Source organism: Uranotaenia lowii, chromosome 3 (genome assembly GCF_029784155.1).
Source record: "Uranotaenia lowii strain MFRU-FL chromosome 3, ASM2978415v1, whole genome shotgun sequence".
Classification (NCBI taxonomy): Eukaryota; Metazoa; Arthropoda; class Insecta; order Diptera; family Culicidae; genus Uranotaenia; species Uranotaenia lowii.
In genome coordinates this window covers 16,137,789-16,153,163 of record NC_073693.1, presented here as the reverse complement: position 1 = coordinate 16,153,163, position 15,375 = coordinate 16,137,789, and the positions used below count along the sequence as shown (strand labels likewise).

Sequence of the window (15,375 nt, the reverse complement as noted above, 5' to 3'; positions counted from 1 at the left end):
GATTGGAGGCTCTGGAAAAAAATTGCTTTTCGGCTTGTGTTCAAAATTGTGATCTGAAAATAAGATCAGAAAAAAATTTTTTTTTATATTCCAGAAATCGTATTAAAATTCGGAAACAGATTCAAAATTTAAATTTTGACTTTAGAAAAAATAGTTCTGATTCAGAAATAATAGTCAAAATTCAGATTCAGTATGTACGTGAGTTTTACAATAAAGATAAAATTTTGCCTATTTCGATAGAAAAACTAAAATCGCATAAATTGGTGACTTATAAATTTAACAGTGAATTCAGTTGAAAAATTTTAAATTTTTAATAAAAAATCAGTCTGTATACATTTCAGCTAAAAATCACAAGTATAAATAAGAATTTAAGTTTTTGCAAGATTTCTTTTTGAAAAACTCCGATTTTATTTTAAAAAAATCCTTCACAAGATTTCAATAATACAGGTGATTTTTGATCAAAAAAAATGTTTTTGACGATACTTGGCATGTTTTCTTAATGGATAGTTTAACAATATATGACCGTTTTTTCGAGAGCCAAATTACAAACTAAATTCAAGCTCAACTTTATAATTTCACTATTGAATATTTCATCAGTTTTCATCGAAGGTCTTTGAATTTGCTCAAGAGTTCGAAAGATTATTTTTTCAAGGAATTGAAGACTTTCTCTTAAAAACCTATTCCATGCCCAAATCGAATAAGTTAAATATACCAGAATCTTGGAAAAAATCAAAAAATTTAACCATCGGCGGAAGCTTAATTTTACAAATTGTGCTTAACTTTTTTTCAAAATTCTTTACATTTTTTTTTCAAAAGTAGTTATTTAATACAAAAACCATTTAAGGGGGGAGTAGGGTCTGCATTATACAAAGCATTGTTAAAAGAACATTTAGTAATTTTTTCGTAGAAAAATATTGAAAAATGAGCCGGTGACGGAGCACTTTCGAGGATGCCTTTTTGAAAACAGGATTTGCGGTGGACACTGTATCTCAGCACAGAATCATTTGAAGTCAAAAAATCAGAGCAAAATATTTTAAATAGAACTACGATTTTTCGCAAATAAAAACCGCCATTTTTTATCTGTAAAAAAACCCCAAAGTAAAAAAAAAAAAAGAAAATCTTTGGGGTTTGGTATTTTATGTGTAGAAAATATGTTCTAAATTTGAAAAAAATCGGTGAAGCAGTTTTCAAATGACGATGTCCACTGACTTTAAAAATGTGCTTTCGAGAAAAACGCGTTTGAAGTATCTGCTTGTAGTATTCTTGCAGTATTAGATAGAAGGAGATAAAGGCCTATAATTTTTACAGTTTTGCTTCGATTGACTTGGAAATTTGACTCAACATTCTTGAGATGTTTTACAATAACAAAATAAAAAAATAAAAAAAAATCGATTTTTTGCAAGTTTTAGACCCTACCTCCCCTTAATTTTACGAAAAAGCATACTCAGCCCCATCATTGATCTGAAGTTCGTTCTATGCAGCTCGAAATTTAAGTTCTTATTAATACCTTCAAGTTCCAGAACAAGTCTTAATGACCTTCTATTCAGCATCCTGCGGCCTTTTGATACAGCTTCCATAAACTCGTAAAAATAGCAAACAAAATTCTCTCAACGTCTATTTCCTACATTATGGATCGATTCACAATGACGCAATTCTCTTTTGTGGTGACAGTTTGCAGGACGTCCTGTTTACAAAATTTTACGATCGAGAAATGGGGTGCGGCAAAACTTTTCGTGCACGGTCAAGAAATTTTACTCAAATCTCAGTTCAAGGATGGCAAAAACCAAGTCCTAATTTGTGAACAATATTTAGCGCAATTTTTGGTTTCTTGATGGAAATCTCTCCGGGATTTCTGTTGAAAATACTTCAAAAGCAAGGAAAATTTGAAGAAGGTAGTGCCAAGGCAGCCCTGCTTTAGTATTGGTACAGGCTGAGACGTCACAATCACGACAAATCTGTTAATTTACTAGGAACTTGTCTTCTTCGCTGATAATTCGAAGAATCTGCTGGAAATTTTCTACTTTGAAAACATGTTATTGTAGGATTTTTGTTCTTCAAGATCGGTATAAAAAAAGCTGAATTTCCGAATAATTTTTCTACAAAATAGACCACCGAAGTTCGAAAAAATGGTGGATTTTCACCACTGAAATTTGCAAAATTTTAAAATTCCTTCAAAGTTTTCCATGACATTTTAGTAAACTGATTTAACAATCATTTATTGATGTTAATTGTTCTACATAAGAATTGAATATGGTAAACCGGTTGAATTATAATCATGACAATCAGTTGAACACTCAATATCTACCCGGTTGAATTATAATCATGACAATCAGTTGAACACTCAATATCTACCCCTAGACCTTTTAAAAGCTGATTTTTCTTCATTTTTGCATGTTTTAGCTTCAAGGCGACATTGCAATCAATAATAAAATAAGGAAAAAAAAAAAACATAATGCAATCTTCAAAGAATCAAAAAACTTCATAAAATAGTGAAATAGAGGCCTTACAACATAATCGAAATGAAATTGAAATTCATTTTCGTTCTAAAACGTGTTTTTCTTTGAAATTACTACCATTCTCATGTAAATTTTCCATACAATCGTTTTTGTGACGTCACAAAAAGAATCCATTATGGCTCTCGGCACTACTTTATTAAAATATTCCTTGCTTCAAAAGTTAAAAAGAAGGTTTGTTTATTAAAATATTTCAACATGGTTTTCAAACCCTTTTCTCAACATATTTCTTCTGAACCCACTTTGCATTGAATATTTATTCTGGGCCAGCACTTCTACTTGAAACAACCCTTTCCATCGGATGTCCAAATGTGGAACCTTCTAAAAAATTCGAATGTGCCGAATTGAATGTCCGGAAGCTTCTTGTGTAATTTTGACCGGAAGCTGTAAACAAGTGCACACTTTAAGATGACACTATTCATGGATAGAGAATCCAATGTAGAAAAATTTTCCGATGAACGTACTGGAAGAAAAAGGCTGAACCATTCTAAGTTTTTACGAAATGATATTTTTGTGGAATAAAAATAACGTCAGATAGGTTAACCATTAACTCTAAAATTTAATTGCATTTATTCCAATACATCTGTGTTCAGCTGAATTAACAAACAAAATGATTGGCTTTTCATTATTTGATACTAAAAAACATCTAATTTCTTAACAACTAAATTCATTTTCAAGTTTTTTTTTATCCCAAAAGTGAGCTGAGAACTATTGCTCAAAATGTGTGAGTGAAAATTTAATGAAGACCCAAATGATTGATTTTTTATTAGCGTGTAGAACCCGAACTTTGTGGAGACAATAGAACTCACTACCACAAGGCCACGCCTAGATGTTGATCAAGCTGAAACTAAAACTAAAAAGGGGTGTTATGATTTCGAAGCGTATCTGCAGGCGCACCCGTCCAATCAAAAATCCATCCAGCCAGAATGAAAGCACCTCAATGCACTTTTTGTGACTTATTTAATGGGGATTTAGAGTACTTTTGTACCCTTTTTGTATCTTAAGTCCCTTACAACGTACATATAAAACACTTCTGCAGCTTTCAAGTTCAGTAATGAGTACATAGAGTTCACTCATGGGAATTCTGCAAAATAAGTCCCCTACAACTTTTGTAACTTTCAAGTTCATTGATGGGAACGTATAGTTCACATAAGGGAACTAAGCAGTTGTTTCTCTTTGTCAACCAATATGTAACTTTTAAAGTCTTCTTTTAAATTAATAAGTGACTTTTGGTTTCTTGAGTAACCCTTACGAAGTTTGATATGCAGTTGATTAAGATTTCAATCACTAAAGAACGTGCGTCTTCTCGTTAGAATCAGATACTTGGCCAGCTTTAGTATGGTGACATTACAGGAAAAGGTTATGGATTGGTATTCTGCTAATAACGCCCATGGACATGAACCCTACTTAACATCTGAAGTTCATCTCAATTTTGAAATGTTGGCAATCGTTATCGGTTTTCTTCTATAACTCCTATAGAAACTCATTTTCGGTTAATTGGACTAAAATAAACCTTATCTTACCTATCCCAGAGTAAAGAAGAGATCCGAGCGATTACTTGAGAAAGTACGTTTATCCATGTCAAGACTAACGCGCCGATAGCTTCCGAAAAATATTTGAGCCTCTCTCGTTTTGCTTCTGATTCTTATTCTGGTTAAAGCTCGTTGATTAATTGAAGTTTGGAATTCCCCGATTATATCTCTATAATGACCTCAGAGGAGTCGAGAACTTCTCTGTAAGATTGGTACAAGTTGTGTAGAGGTGAGTCTTGAAAATGTATCAAATTTCTTTTTCCCCCCATGGCAGAATCGAGATTAGGCTCCATACAATTTTCCCTCGCATACGCTTCAATAGGGATGGGAGAAAATAGTCTCCCTCAAAAAGAATAAATGCATGATTTATGATGACGGTAACCATTTGGTGAGTTAAGCATCTTCATACAGCAATTTCAACACATCACTAACGATGACGATGACGACGACGACGACGACAGGAAGCTGAACTTTATAGTTGATCGCTTCCAGTTCAGTATCAACTAAGTATAATCTTCTGCCCGTTCGAATGGATTATGCGATTTTTTCTTCACGCCTTCGTTGTCGTTGCTGCTTTCGTACAGATGCGAAGATTAATGACACATTCCGGATGCTGGCCATCACCCTAATCCGGTTGGACAGTAGCCGGACTAACTATGAGGGGGATTTAGATATGGCCAGTTTGAATTTGCAATGCCCGTTGGTTCCGATAATTGGGCGAAATTTCAACTGGTTTTGAAGAGAAAGGTCAAAAGGTCCCGGAACAGACTCATGGAAAATACCAACTTTGGTTGAAGCGTTTATGTTAAAGCTTCGTCAAGCGTCAAAAACGTAGAAAGCGTGTGTGCGGAGATAACGTAAGAATGTGCTACTGTCAAATCTATCATTCTTCACAGCACGCTTTGATTAGTTTTTTTTCCCTAGCGAAGGCAGCCCGGGAAGATTGGAAAACTAGCCTGCTGCGTGCTATCTCGGTCTAAAACCGGAGTAAAATAAGCAAGGCAAAGGCGGCGGCATGCACATGTTAGATTAAAACTCGGCGCGTAGCTGTCACTGTGTGCGGATTAGCTGCGTCAGTGTAAAAAAGTGAACTTTGAAGAAGAAAAAAAATGGTTGGACCGAATCCGGTATGTCGGTTGTGATTTGATACGGACGCGGGAGTGCGCGCAGCGCAAGGATTATTATTTATTAACTTTTTTTCTTTGCCACTTTCCAGCAGTAGAGAACATGTAGTGAAGCGCGATGAAAATGACGTGTCGCGCTCAAGTTGCTACGATTTTGGTGTAGCACCAAAAAAAAGTGAGCCTTCAAGTAAGACAAACATGACAGATCGTTTTAATGAACTGGAGCCGGTTGGAGTCTCCCGCGGAAATCTCCACCGAAAACATAAACAGTTGACGGCTTAAAATGTGTGTTTTGAATTTGGTCGCGCCGCTCCACATTCTGGTGGATCAAAATAATAGCGGATTCTTTGTTTTTTCTTTTTTTGGGGGGCTTAAAAACTGGATTCCCCCCATTTAGAATTTTAGTTAGAAAAACTAGTCCTGAACAGAGATAGAAACTGGAGTCATACGGTATCTCATGAAAGATTTGCTGACATTTAACTGTCATTCTAATCACCATCTTTTATTACAGACCATTGTTTCAAATCGTACGGTTATAAAGTAAGTTCTCTCCTTAAAAATCTGTTGGAAACCTTAAATCGGACCTCACCCACAATTGGAAATGGTCGTGGAATCAAAATAATTGTGTAAATGTTCGTCCGAAAGTCACACCGTGCATCGGCTTAAAATCAATTAGGCTTACACACAGCTCAAATTGAAACTTAATCCGCTCAAGTCTCTCAACGGCACAAACTTTGTCTTGTTGTTGGTATTTGCCGAGAGAGCAGCGTAATGCTGCTGAGTGGAAAATATTAACGCAACAAAAAAAGTCAGAGAGCCTCCTAACAAAGGCCCAAACTTCCAAAAGTGTTGGTCACGGGCCGAAATCGGCTGATCATACCTTCCGGGATCCCGAAACAAAAAACGAAGATAATACCCTCTGAAAAGGCGATTAACAATCGGTTTTCCATTTCTCTCAATCGTACCATAGAGACAGAACTGTGAAGGTGGAAGCTCGACTTTGAATGTCACAATAAAACACGTCCGACATCATTATTATCACACCACGTTTATCGAACCTAGGTCTCGGATTTCGGGAACATCAAGACTAGAACTATTTTCCTCGGTTATTCTATTCATAGCTCACGGAGAAGAAGATTAATTGGTTAATGATTGCGGTAGATTGAGACTTTCAGAGAAGGTTTTCCTTTTGGCAGTAACTTTTTTTGTTATTTTTTACTTACGTAGAATTCTAAAACGGGAATCGAAATGTTCAAATAAGACTTCTGGATAAATGATCATTTGATTGTGACATCTTCATACATAGAATTCACCGTTTTTGCTGACCTTTCGAATATTGAAATTGTGAGGATGCATCGACATCAAGAAAATAATTGCCAGAAAACATCTACCTGTCAAAGTAAATTTTTACTGGTTTTGATTGATTCATTCTTTCCAAATATACTCACTTATACACGATATACCTACATTCAATTCATGACAATTTCCACGAAGCCATGTACATCCGAGTATTGTGTTCATACATAACGTACCTATATCACAGAGAACAGACGTACAAGCTCGAACAAAATATCTTCAAAAAAGTGTGTAAAATTTCAAATGCAGACATCCCAAAAATATGTTGAAAATTGACTCTAAACAGTGGCACCTATTGCGCCGTTCAAAAGTTACAAATCAAATTTTCAAGTGTACAGTTTTCGAAAAGGCGTAATCGTATATATGAACTCATAACTAAACTAATGCCGCTGGAAGTTTTACACAAGTTTCGTGGGCTAGCTACGTCTGTTCTCTGTGCCTATATCATCTAACGTGATAAAAGGACATTCTGGAGCTAGTCTAGCCATGCCAATATTCATAATGCGCTGGAAATTGTTCGGGCTTATGTTTAACCCAAAAGGTATGCTTTTGGAATTGACTTGTCAAGTATGCGACCAAGACAGAGGAACAACCGATCTCACAATGTGTATCGTGTCTTAAGATTTGGCCAGGTCCATCGCAACGAAAGGAGAGTTTTGTGAAGAGTGTGACTTCCTATCATTTCAAGCGGTCCTCTCAACTCGCTTGAATTAAATGTTTCCCTAATTTCCAAAGCTGTCCTCCCGATTGGATTTAAGATGAAGTTTGTAGCTGTCCTCGCAACTCACTTATTTTCTCTTTTTTACTCTTAATTTGAGCTTTCGTCACATAACGTTTCTTTTTTTCATCATTTCAAACGGTTCTCTCAACTCGCTTGAACAAATTCAAACGTTTTTTTTCTAATTATTTTCCCAAAGCTGTCCTCCCAACACGTTTTTTTATGTTAGTTTCAAACTGTCTTCTCAACTGGTTCTAATTCAAACGTTTCTTTAAATTTCCAAAGCTGTCCTCTCGACTCGCTTCGAGATGAAAATACAAGCTGTCCTCCGAAATTCAACATTTCAAAATGTCCTCTCAACTCGCAAGAATTCAAATGTATCTTTATTTCCCCGCAACTGTCCTGTTAACAATCTTTTTGTATCATTTCGTGCTGTGTTCATAATATTCATAATACGCTGAAAATTGTTCGGGCTCATGTTTCACCCAAAAGGTATGCTTTCGAATTAGATTTGTCAAGTATGCGTCCAAGATGGAGGAACAACCAATCTCACAACGTGGATCGTTCTAATAACAACTCGGCCGGGTTCATTGGCGCGAAATGAGGGTTTTTGTGAAAAGTGTGACTTTTTATCATTTCAAGCGGTTCTCTCACTCGCTGGAATCAAATATTTCTCTAATTTCCAAAGCTGTCCTCCTGATTGGCTTTGAGATGAAGATTGTAACTGTCCTCGCTACTCGCTTATTTTCTCTTTTTTACTATTAATTGGAGCTTTCGTCACAAAACTTTTTTTTTTCATCATTTCAAACGGTTCTCTCAACTCGCTTGAAAAAATTCAAACGTATTTTTTCTAATTATTTTCTCAAAGCTGTCCTTCCAAAAGGTTTTTTAATAACAGAAATCCAAGCCAATTGAGAGGACAGCTTGAAATCCTCTCAACTGGCTCGAATTCAAATGTTTCTTTATGTTTCCAAACCTGTCCTCTTGACTCGCCTCGGGATGAAAATTCAAGCTGTCATCCCAATTTGCTTGGATTTCTGTTTTTTTCGGTTACTTTTTAACATTTCAAACTGTCCTCTCAATTCGCAAGAATCAAAATGTATCTTTATTTCCCCGAAACTGTCATGTTAACAATCATTTCGTGCTGTGTTCATACTATTCATAATGCGCTGAAATTTGTTCGGGCTCATGTTTGACCCAAAAGGTATGCCTTCGAAATAGACAAGTATGCGTCCAAGACGGAGGAACAACTGATCTCACAACATGGATCGTTCTAAAAACAACTCGGCCGGGTCTATTGCAGCGAAATGAGGGTTTTTGTGAAGAGTGTAACTTCTTATCATTTCAAGCGGTCCTCTCAACTCGCTTTAATCAAATGTTTCTCTAATTTTCCAAAGCTGGCCTCCCGATTGGGTTTGAGATAAAAATTGTAGCTGTTCTCGCAACTTGTTTATATTCTCTTTTTACTATTTAATTGAGCAATCGACACATAACGTTTTTTATTTCGTCATTTCGAGCGGTTCTCTCAACTCGCTTGAATGAATTCAAATGTTTTTTTTTCTTTAAATTTTCGCAAAGCGATCCTCCAAACACGTTTTTTATCATTTTAAATTCAAACTGTCTTCTCAATTGGCTCGAATTCAAACGTTTCTTTGTATTTACAAAGCTCGCCTCGAGATGAAAATTCAAGCTGTCCTCCGAAATTCAACGTTCCAAACTGTCCTCTCAACTCGCATTGAAATTCAATTGTATCTTTATTTTCCCGCAACTGTCCTGTTAACACTCTTTTTGTATAATTTCGTGCTGTGTTCATACTGTTCATTATGCGCTGAAAATTGTTCGGGCCCATGTTTGACCCAAAAGGGATGCTTTCGAAATAGACTTGTCAAGTAAGCGTCCAAGACGGAGGAACAACCGATCTCACAACGTGTATCGTTCTAAAAACAACTCGTCCAGGTCCAGTGCCGCGAAACGAAGGTTTTTGTGAAAAGTTTGACTTTTTATCATTTCCAGCGGTCCTCTCAATTGGCTTGAATCAAATATTTCTCTAGTTCCCGAAGCTGTCCTCCCGGTTTGGTTTTAGATGAAGATTGTAGCTGTTCTCGCAACTCGCTTATTTTCTCTTTTTTTAATTTCAAACTGTCCTCTCAACTGGCTCGAATTCAAATGTTTCTTTATATTTACATAGCTGTCCTCTTGACTCGCCTCGAGATGAAAATTCAAGCTGTAATCCCAATTTGCTTGGATTTCTGTTTTGTCGGTTACTTTTCCAACATTTCAAACTGTCCTCTCAACTAGCAAGAATGCAAATGTATCTTAATTTTTCCAAAACTGTATTGTTAACACTCTTTTTGTATCATTTCATGGTGTGTTCATAATATTCATAATGCGCTGAAAATTGTTCGGGCTCATGTTAGACCCAAAAGATATGCTTTCGAAATAGACTTGTCAAGTATGCGTCCAAGACAGAGGAATAACCGATCTCACAACGTGGACAAAAACAACTCGGAATGATTGCCGCGAAACGAGGGTTTTTGTGAAAAGTGTGACTTTTTATTATTTCAAGCGGTCATCTCAATTCGCTTGAATGAAATGTTTCTCTAATTTTCAAAGCTGTCGATTGGGTTTGAGATTAAGGTTGTAGCTGTCCTCGCAACTCGCTTATTTTCTCTTTTTTACTATTAATTTGAGCTTTCGTCACAAAAGGTTTTTTTTTCCTTTCATCATTTCAACTAGCTTGAATAAATTCAAGTGTTTTTTTCTAATTACTTTCTGAAAGCTGTCCTCTCAACACGTTTTTTATTTTAATTTCAAGCTGTCCTTTCAACTGGCTCGAATTCAAACATTTCTTTATATTTCCAAAGCTGCCCTCTCGACTCGCTTTGAGGTGAAAAGCTGTCTTCCCAACTTGCTTGGAATTCTGTTTTTTCGGATGATTTTTCAACACTTCAAACTGTCCTCTCAATTCGTGAAAAATTCAAATGTATCTCGCGTGAGCTATCATTACGTCGTATGCAACAAAATGTAAACAAACAGTTTAATTACAAAATAATATGAAAACTGACATAAACTAGTCGCAACTTCTTCCCATTTAGAATATTTGTAGTCTGCACAACATATTCTATACGAGAAATACAAATTTTAAAGTTGATTTGATAACTTTTGCAGCAATTTTCTGTGAATTTTCAAGATGTTTTATACGACGTAATGAAAGCTCACGCGAGGTATCTTTATTTCCCCGAAACTGTCCTGTTTTAGGATGCCAATGAAGTCGTCCTTCCAACTCGCTTGAATTTCTCTTTTTTCTGATTTCTTAAGCTGCTCTTTCAACACACTTTTTTCTCCATTTCAATCTGCACTCTCAATTCACTTGAATTTATTTTTTTCCTTTTTTACGAAGCTGTCCTCTCATCTCACGCTGAGACTGTCCTCTCAACTGGCTTGAATTTCTAATTTTGAATTGCTTACGCTGTCTTCGAAACGCTTTTTTTATTGACTTCAAGCAGTCCTCTCAAACAGCTTGTGTCCATCTTTTTCAGCATTTGGCAAAAACTGTCCTCTCAACTAGCTCTAATTTAAACGTTTGTTTAATTCCCCCCAACTCCCTTGAAGATGACAATTCAAGCTGTCCTCCAAACCAGCTTAAATTTTTCTTATTTGATTACTTAAGCTGTCTTCTCAACGCGCTTGTTTCGTCACTTCTAGCTGTACTCTCAACTCCCTCGAACTGAAATTATTTTTTAATTATTTTGCCAAAACTATTTTCTTAATTCGGTTTGATATGATAATTCAAACTGTCCCCCCGATTTCCTTGAATTTTTCTTTTTCGAATTACTCCAAATGTCATCTCAATGTGCTTTTATCATCACTTGAAGCAGTCTTCCCAACTCGTTTGAATTTTTCTTTTTAGAATTACTTAAACTGTGTTCTCAACACGTTTTTTTTTCTTCATTTCAAGCTGTACTTCCAAAAAGCTGAATTCCTAAAAAAAATTCTTAGCTGTTTCTTAATTTTCCCGAAGCTGTCCTCTCAACTCATTTTGAAACAACAATCCAAGCTGTCCTCTCAACTCAATAAGTAACTAAATAACTTAGAATTTGTACTGACCATATGTTTTTGGACGGATTTTTACTGCTTGAAGAAAATACAAATTGGCTTACTAAAACTTCCTTGACTAATCCTTAGAAACAAAGGAGGCTTTGCAAAATCTGGTATCTTTTATAAAAGTTTATCGCTCTCAAAAATGGCTTACGAAAAGCTTTTCAGTGTCCTTGAGCGGTGTTCTGATTTTGACACTTTAATTCCTTTCACCAAACAAAGATTTTTTAAACAAACCGAGTTATTTAGGTTTCAATTAAAAACCACACGTCGTTGTCTTGAACCCTTGAAACCCTTTTCCGTTTGCACTTGTCGGAATCGGACGACAAGACAACAACACTCATCCCCCGCTCTAATGGAATAAATTGATCTTAATTAGTGAATACCGCAGATTCCGCGCCAGAGTTAACCGAAATCGGCTTATATCGAGAGAGAAAAAAAAACCTTGATGCGTTCCTTTGTTGCAAGTAAACTTCCCTAAGTTGCAGTCTCAGGATCGGGACTGGAACTGATGGAAAGCGCGCGTTAAAATATGCAAAAACCTACACTGTATCGGTGCACAAGTTATGTTTTCCCTTCGGAGCGGGACTCCCGGGATCAAGATCAGCCTGACGGGGACTTAAGCTAAACCAGAAGTCTACAGAAGAGAGCCGGCCGACTACTAACATTTGTATGCGCATACGCGATGTCTGCTTCCAGTGGGACCAATTAAAAGCGCAAAATTTGCAGTGTTTGCATACGGGCCTGCGACGACTTTACACGCAGCCGATAAATTCGTTTTAATTAATGCAAATTTTTTCGGTCCTTCGCGGTGCGATTTCTATGGGTCTGCATCTGGCCAGCAGCTTCCAGCAGGAGCATGTTTTGATTAAGAAAACATTTTTCTTGCGTATTGCTCACTGCCATGCCACGTTGTTCTTGATACGGATTGGCGATCTTTTTTCTCCCTGTTGGTGCCTTAATTGACGGCGCGACATAGTCGCGATCGACGCCATTCGGCTTCGGAAGATCGATCGCCACCCAGATGAAAACGATCAAATTATTCCCCGGACTCCTAGCAAATCTAACTCGATTTATTGGTCTGGATCGAGATCCAATTCACACCTCAGCTCAACCATTTTATCAGCGCCCTTCCACCTTCCACTATTTTGACGGTTAAGAGTCCCGAAAATCGCGGCTAATTCAATCCGTGTAATGGTAATTAATTTGGGAGATTTTCTACGCGTGATACCGATTTTCCGCTTTTGAGGACCCCCCGTTTGGGATCGCGCCTTCGTTCGCCGAGATCGGCCATCGTAGGTTATTAGATTAGGTTTTTTTTCTCTCTTCAGCGCCTAGGGTGCGGCCGTTAGTTCGGGTCCGAACCAAATCTGTTCCGCCGCTTTGGGCGAATAATTCGATTTCTTTTCCCCCTTTCTGTGTTCCCTTGTCGGACAACTTCGATAGATTCATTTTTGCATGATCATCATAGTTAATCAATCAATTCGATCCTCGATTTTCCCTCCGTTCGCCACAATCTTCTCTCATCATTGACGACTTGATGAGATTCGACCACACTGGGAACTTTTATGTGAGTGTCCCGATCAAAGATGGCTTCTTGAAACTGTCAACACAAAAAAAATTGCTTAAACATTTTCGGCTACTGTTTTGGTCAAACGGGACCTTCTAAATTTTTCGTTTTGAGTTCGTTTCGATTACAAAATGGCACAAAATCTCTCGGAGACGGTCGACAAAGTTTTCCCGACATCCGGTCAGATCAATACCGAAAATTTGCACCACTTGCTTCACGTGGTTGTTTTGAATTTGAACGAAGCCAACGGATTACGCACCGATTACAAATGTGCGCTAGACGGCCAAAAGCCGATTTGCAAAGAGGCGGAAAATCTTGCAGCGATCCAGGGGAAAATAAGGGAGCTGTGCGCGATGACCGAAATTCAAACCAAAACTCTGTCCGAGCTGGAACTGAAAGTTAGTACTTTGGAAGGTGAAGTCATCAAAGGAAAAAAGTGTACCAGGTGTGGAAAAACAATAGGTATGAGATCAAAAACATCATCCGAAATTTAAAACTATCATTCCCAAGAAAAATTCTGAATCATTTTTGATTATAATTTCCATCAGCTGGTGGAGCAGCCGAAAGTGGAGCTACCGAAAGTGGAGCTGCCGATAGTGGGGCGAAATCATCCAGTAAATCGCCCTGTAAGAAAACGAAAAGCGATTGCAATGTGGCCAAATGTAAGCAAAGTGCTTCAAATTGCGGTCCACCTTGCAGCAGCAGCAACATCAAACCCGGTGGCCGCTCTCCCTGTGCCGACACCAAAGGCCAAATCAAAATACCGGAACTAGACGAATGGGTGAGCACCCGGCTTCAAAATTCCGCCAACATTCCGGGGCTGAAGGAAAAAATCGACAAGCTGATCCAGCAGCAGATGGGGAGCACGATGATGCCGGAACTGAAGCAACAGATCGAGGCCTTGATTGCGCAGACTACCCGGGCCAGCCAAAAGAAGGGCGTTCCGTTCTGTATGTCCTGTCAAGATCAGCCCGGCGCCGGAGGACGCCGGTCCTCCAAAACTCAACTGTTGAGCAGCGCCGATTGCCTGTGCATGGCCAAGCGGAAGCTGAAAAATGCCTCCAAGATGCAGGTGCGGGAAAGAAGTTGAAAAAGGTGAAGATTGTTGGAGAAAAGTTGACACAAAATTCCTACTTTCATTTAATAAAACTTAGTTGACACGGAAATACAATCTTTTTCGGTGTTACTCTGATGCTTTGAGATAGGTCAACAGAATCCCAAATAAATATAATACAATTTTAGGCCACTCTTATCCAAAGGATTTAGTACGAAGTATGCAGCGTTCCCACGAATTATACTTCGCAGTACAAGCTACTTTACCGTTGTGTTGTGGTTTACTCGTAAGTGTGGGATCAGCCTGCTAAGATGTACCCAACGATAGACCACTCTCCTGCAATCTCCTACTCCTTTTATTATAAAAAACTATCTTACTCTTGCAAAATAAAGGTAAACCTGACCTGACCTAACACTCACTACTGCGCAGCTCAGTTCTGAAAAGACGTTCCGGTATCCGTTGATAAAAAGGTTTATCAACCTCTGCACACTGTGTAAACGTCAGATAACACTTCCATCGAGGTGGTAGAGGTTGATCGCGGTTTAACGTTGTTAAAGTTATTCTCTCGATACAGAATACAGTTGAAGATGCGTACTGAAAGTCTAGACGTCGTACCCAACTCTACTCCACAAGGGGTGCATAAATATTGCAACATCCTCTCTGTTCTTTAAAATAGTTATCACCCAAAACTCAAATCAAAATCTTTAAATCTTTCTGGAACACGAACTTCTCGTCTTGGTCGGCTGTTTGCTTTCGGTGTAATCGGCCGAACCCCCTGCGCTTTTGACTCCGACGGCGACGCCGGTGTTGTTGTTTTTCGTTGCACTCGAGTCAATTTTGGTTGTTGTGGTGACATTGTGGTTTGTGGATTTTCGACAGATTCTTCCGCGGCTGGACAACCAGAAACAGCTTCTTCTGTCGCTTCCACCATCGTCGTCGTTGGATCCGGAACTGGAGGATTATTCCTAGGGACCTTAGAAATTTCGTGGACTGATGGCGAGTTGTTGCTTGGCTGTGTATTAGGATCCTTACGTGGTTTCAGATGGACGAGTGAACGACGATAATCCGGCACGGACGGATCACATCCACCAGATAAGAACGATCGTTGAAACAGTTAGACACTGTTCCCAAGCACCAGTTTTTCGATGTTTCCGGATTCAGCTGTACGGAGACTGGGGAACCGATCGGTAGTTTTGGTAATTTTTTTTTTTCGGTGGAACATCTTCGGCTGGTTTCGGGAGTAACTTTGCTGCCACAGCGTTTGCCCAACGCCGGACAGACACCCTTCGCGAATTCGTGACGGTCTCCACAAAATTTGCAGCGTGGTAAACTTTGCTTCGCTTGACTTTTCGCCTTGAAAATCTGGTTGACCTCTGATTGCGACGGGTGAATTCCCAGCTCCTGGGACCG

The 15,375-nt window shown here is 38.3% G+C and overlaps 1 protein-coding gene across 1 annotated transcript; it reads left to right on the top strand.

The window, feature by feature from the left end:
- The first annotated feature begins 12,928 nt into the window (after window positions 1–12,928).
- Window positions 12,929–14,069, top strand: LOC129758242 (uncharacterized). The gene is made up of 2 exons (XM_055755708.1): window positions 12,929–13,373; window positions 13,460–14,069. Exons 1-2 carry the CDS (start codon window positions 13,043–13,045, stop codon window positions 13,999–14,001), a joined length of 873 nt encoding a protein of 290 aa, XP_055611683.1. The 5' UTR covers window positions 12,929–13,042; the 3' UTR covers window positions 14,002–14,069.
- Window positions 14,070–15,375: the final 1,306 nt, after the last annotated feature.

What these genes read in the sequence shown, in the direction of transcription:
- LOC129758242 (XM_055755708.1), top strand. Translation starts at nt 13,043, where the DNA reads ATGGCACAAAATCTCTCGGAGACGGTCGACAAAGTTTTCCCGACATCC. An exon ending in CAGGTGTGGAAAAACAATAG is followed by an intron (nt 13,374 to 13,459) that starts GTATGAGATCAA and finishes AATTTCCATCAG; the next exon opens with CTGGTGGAGCAGCCGAAAGT.